Source organism: Etheostoma spectabile, chromosome 18 (genome assembly GCF_008692095.1).
Source record: "Etheostoma spectabile isolate EspeVRDwgs_2016 chromosome 18, UIUC_Espe_1.0, whole genome shotgun sequence".
In the NCBI taxonomy this organism is placed as follows: domain Eukaryota; kingdom Metazoa; phylum Chordata; class Actinopteri; order Perciformes; family Percidae; genus Etheostoma; species Etheostoma spectabile.
This window is the reverse complement of record NC_045750.1, coordinates 14,775,259-14,778,369: the sequence shown is the minus strand read 5'-3', so window position 1 is coordinate 14,778,369 and position 3,111 is coordinate 14,775,259. Positions and strand designations below refer to the sequence as shown.

The window sequence follows — 3,111 nt, the reverse complement described above, 5'->3', positions numbered from 1 at the left end:
GTGTGTGTGTGTGTGTGTGTGTGTGTGCATGTGAGTACCCCAGCGAGACCTAGTTAGTTGCCTGCCAAAGCCTGTTTATAGCTCAGATATACAGTGAAGGCCGACATCATTACACCAACAGGAAACCTAGCAAAGTACAAGGTAACATTTGAACTATATTTAAACCTGCATGAAATGTGTTTTGGCAGTGCAACAAGCTGTAAACACAACATTGACATATAATCACCGTACAAAGTTGACATTAAAACCTATTAGCAAACAGTTGCTTATTTACACATCCAACAGATACAGAGAAACAACATTAGCATTCATTCAGAGTCATATATAAGTCCAATATTCACTCTCCTTTTAGCTCTGTTTTGGTTGCCACCAACTCCTGAGGGAAAAGGATGTATCTTTAGCTGCTAAATGCTCCACTATGTTCAGTGCCTACTTGGTATCTTTGACTCTAAGTATATTATAGCTTGTAATGATGTTGATGAGAGCGGTGAGACTGAACCAAAACAGTAAAGTAGCGAGTTGGAAAACCCAAACAATGAGCTAAAAGAAGCTAAAAAGCTATGTAGAGCTAAGGGGCACTGTAGGATCGAATGATAATTCTCTATATGTTAGTCATTACAAGTGACTCAGTTAATTTTTCACATAGTCATAAGATACATTGTTAATAGGAAAATATTAATTATAGAACCTTAATGAACTGGCCGGACAGGGATGCCTCAAATAATCCGAAAGCTCATGACAAGTGCTCTAAAAAACCTTTCAAAAGATATTATGATACAGGCCTACAAACTACTCCATCCAGAAAATGACTGCTAATCTCTAAATTGACCCAGCAAAAACAAGGTTTTAATTTGCATCTGAAGTAGGCCACCAAAATGTGTATTTGTCCATTAGGTCAGTTTGACCCATTTCACCACATGCCTGGAGTTAAAAGTAAACATAAGTCGAGCTTTACCTGTGAAGCGTCTGATTGGGCAGGAACAGTGCTGTCACACGCTACCTCCCCAACTGGGACTCTGGGTTAAACAGGAGGGACAAAACCATAAGGGAAGGAGCCAACACAAGAATAAAAACAACCCGACAGTGCTGTGGCATGAATTGCAATGCCCAAGGTGACTGTTAAAGAGTAGCAGACAGCACACAAGTACAACACTGTACTATCTTTAGTGTAGGGGAACTGATAGAAAATGTCTGTCGCATCCTGTTTCTTTCTCTATGTTACCCTGTGTTAAGTGGTAATGGCAGCGGACGGGATAATATTCCAGGTGAAGAAGGGGTTGTCTCAGTAGTAGAGGTGTAAGGACATTTCTCTGCGTAACTCTGGGGGAACCAGCCCCTTTTTCCACGGTAACTCCCGCACAACCAGCCAGGCTCACCGACAGTCTTCTCGTCCACCTGCATCATGAAAAACACAACACGGTGATGATGACAAACATGTTGTTTCCCAACTGCAATTCCTATGATCCACCAATCATATTAAATTAATTATGTTTAGACCTATGGTTTGGACACCTATCACACACCAATTGCTTGTTTCACTGTCCTTTATTACAAACTAACAAATATTACGGTAAAACTCAACATCTAATGGCTAAAAATGCAATATCTACAGTAACATTGGCTAATTAGCTTGCATGTGTGCTAGCTAGCTATAAAGAAGGCTAATGCGATTATAGAAGCAGGTCATGTTTTACACAATAGGAAACATGTAAATGTTACGTTAGACGCCTGTTATTTAGTCATATTTTTTTTCTTCTTACATGTAGTCTACTTATCAAAGGGAAAGTTGATGATGCTAATGGCTGCTGAGATGTCAGTCCCTGACAGAAACTAATTATTATAAACAATTCCTATTATTTGTAGTTGTAAATGCATACAGGACATTTTGACCCACTTATAAAAAACTACATTTTCTCAAAAAAGAAGAGGTACATTTAAAAAAAACTTTAGATTTTTGTGGATTTTGAAATGCTGATACAGGTTTATGCATCTAATGGTAAACGTGTCAATATGTGTAGTGTGTGTTTACATTATGAGTGTGTGTCTTGTACCTCTATGAGGCCGCTTGCATCTATACTCAGTTCATCCGCGTTTCGGGCAACAAACGAGTACAGAGCTCTATACGTGGTCAGCTTGGAGGATCGCTGAGCCACCAACACCGGCTGCTGTCCTCCTCTTTCCTGCTCTTCTTTGGTCTTCCTCTCCTCCTCCTCTTTCTGTTTCCTTTCTTCAATCTCCTCCCTCCTCCTCTTCTCCTCCTCTATCCTTCTTCTCTCTTCTTCCTGTGCTTTCTCCTGGGCTGTTCGGAGGCGAGCCTGTGCCTCCCTCTCCTCCTCCTCCCTCTGTCTGGCCCTCTGCTCCTCCAGGAGCCTCCTTTGACGCGCCTCCTCTTCCTCCTTCTCTCTCTTCTCCTGCTCTTTTCTCTCTTGCTCAAGCTTCGCCTGTCTGTGGGAAGTAAAAAGCCAGACACAGAAAATGTGTTTTATTGGAAATGAAGGTCATCAAAAAGCAGATTTACGTCAAGCATGAGTAATTTGCAGCCCCATGTTCCCTCACACTCACCTGGCTGCCTCTTCTTCTTCCTCCCTCCTTCTCCTCTCCATTTCCTCCTCCTTGCGCCTCCGCAGCTCCCTGAGTTTCTCCTCTTTGACTCTGTGCAGGTCGTCCAGGACCGCCTGCTGTCTCACCTGCTTCTCCCTCAGCTCCTGATGCAGACAACAGAATGCACGATGCATTAGAAAAGCATAAAAGACACACACATCAACCAGTTTAAGAATGCAGAGACGGGGTTATGATCAGCCGCAAAGTACAACACAACTATATGCAAGCTTTCATTCTGCTCCAACCATAAATCAAACCATGTAGAGGATGTACAGTACTCTATATCACGTGTTGTAAAACTTATTTCCACAAACTACACCTGTTTGGTGCAAAAGCACAAGTACAATCATTTCCAAACATGCAAAACTGATGTAAAAAAGTCCACAAACTGGCAGCAATTCACAGAAACATGCAGATGTGTGTAAGATGGGGACAGGGATATCCTGCAGGTTAAGCATTCTGTGTGTGTGTGTGTGTGTGTGTGTGTGTGTGTGTGTGTGTGTGTGTGTG

The 3,111-nt window shown here is 42.1% G+C and overlaps 1 protein-coding gene across 12 annotated transcripts in view; it reads right to left on the bottom strand.

Moving 5' to 3' along the window:
- Positions 1-3,111, bottom strand: part of itsn2a (intersectin 2a) — a 36,866-nt gene that overhangs the window by 10,996 nt on the left and 22,759 nt on the right. For all 12 annotated transcript variants that reach the window (XR_004336115.1, XM_032542487.1, XM_032542489.1 and 9 more), the window contains 4 exons: positions 2,563-2,705; positions 2,052-2,445; positions 1,223-1,395; positions 956-1,016 (listed from right to left, as the gene is read on the bottom strand). Coding sequence is in view for 11 of the 12 variants with exons in the window: in XM_032542487.1 (XP_032398378.1) it covers positions 956-1,016; positions 1,223-1,395; positions 2,052-2,445; positions 2,563-2,705 (771 nt within the window). In the remaining variant the exon portion in view is untranslated. The remainder of the gene's footprint in view (positions 1-955; positions 1,017-1,222; positions 1,396-2,051; positions 2,446-2,562; positions 2,706-3,111) is intronic.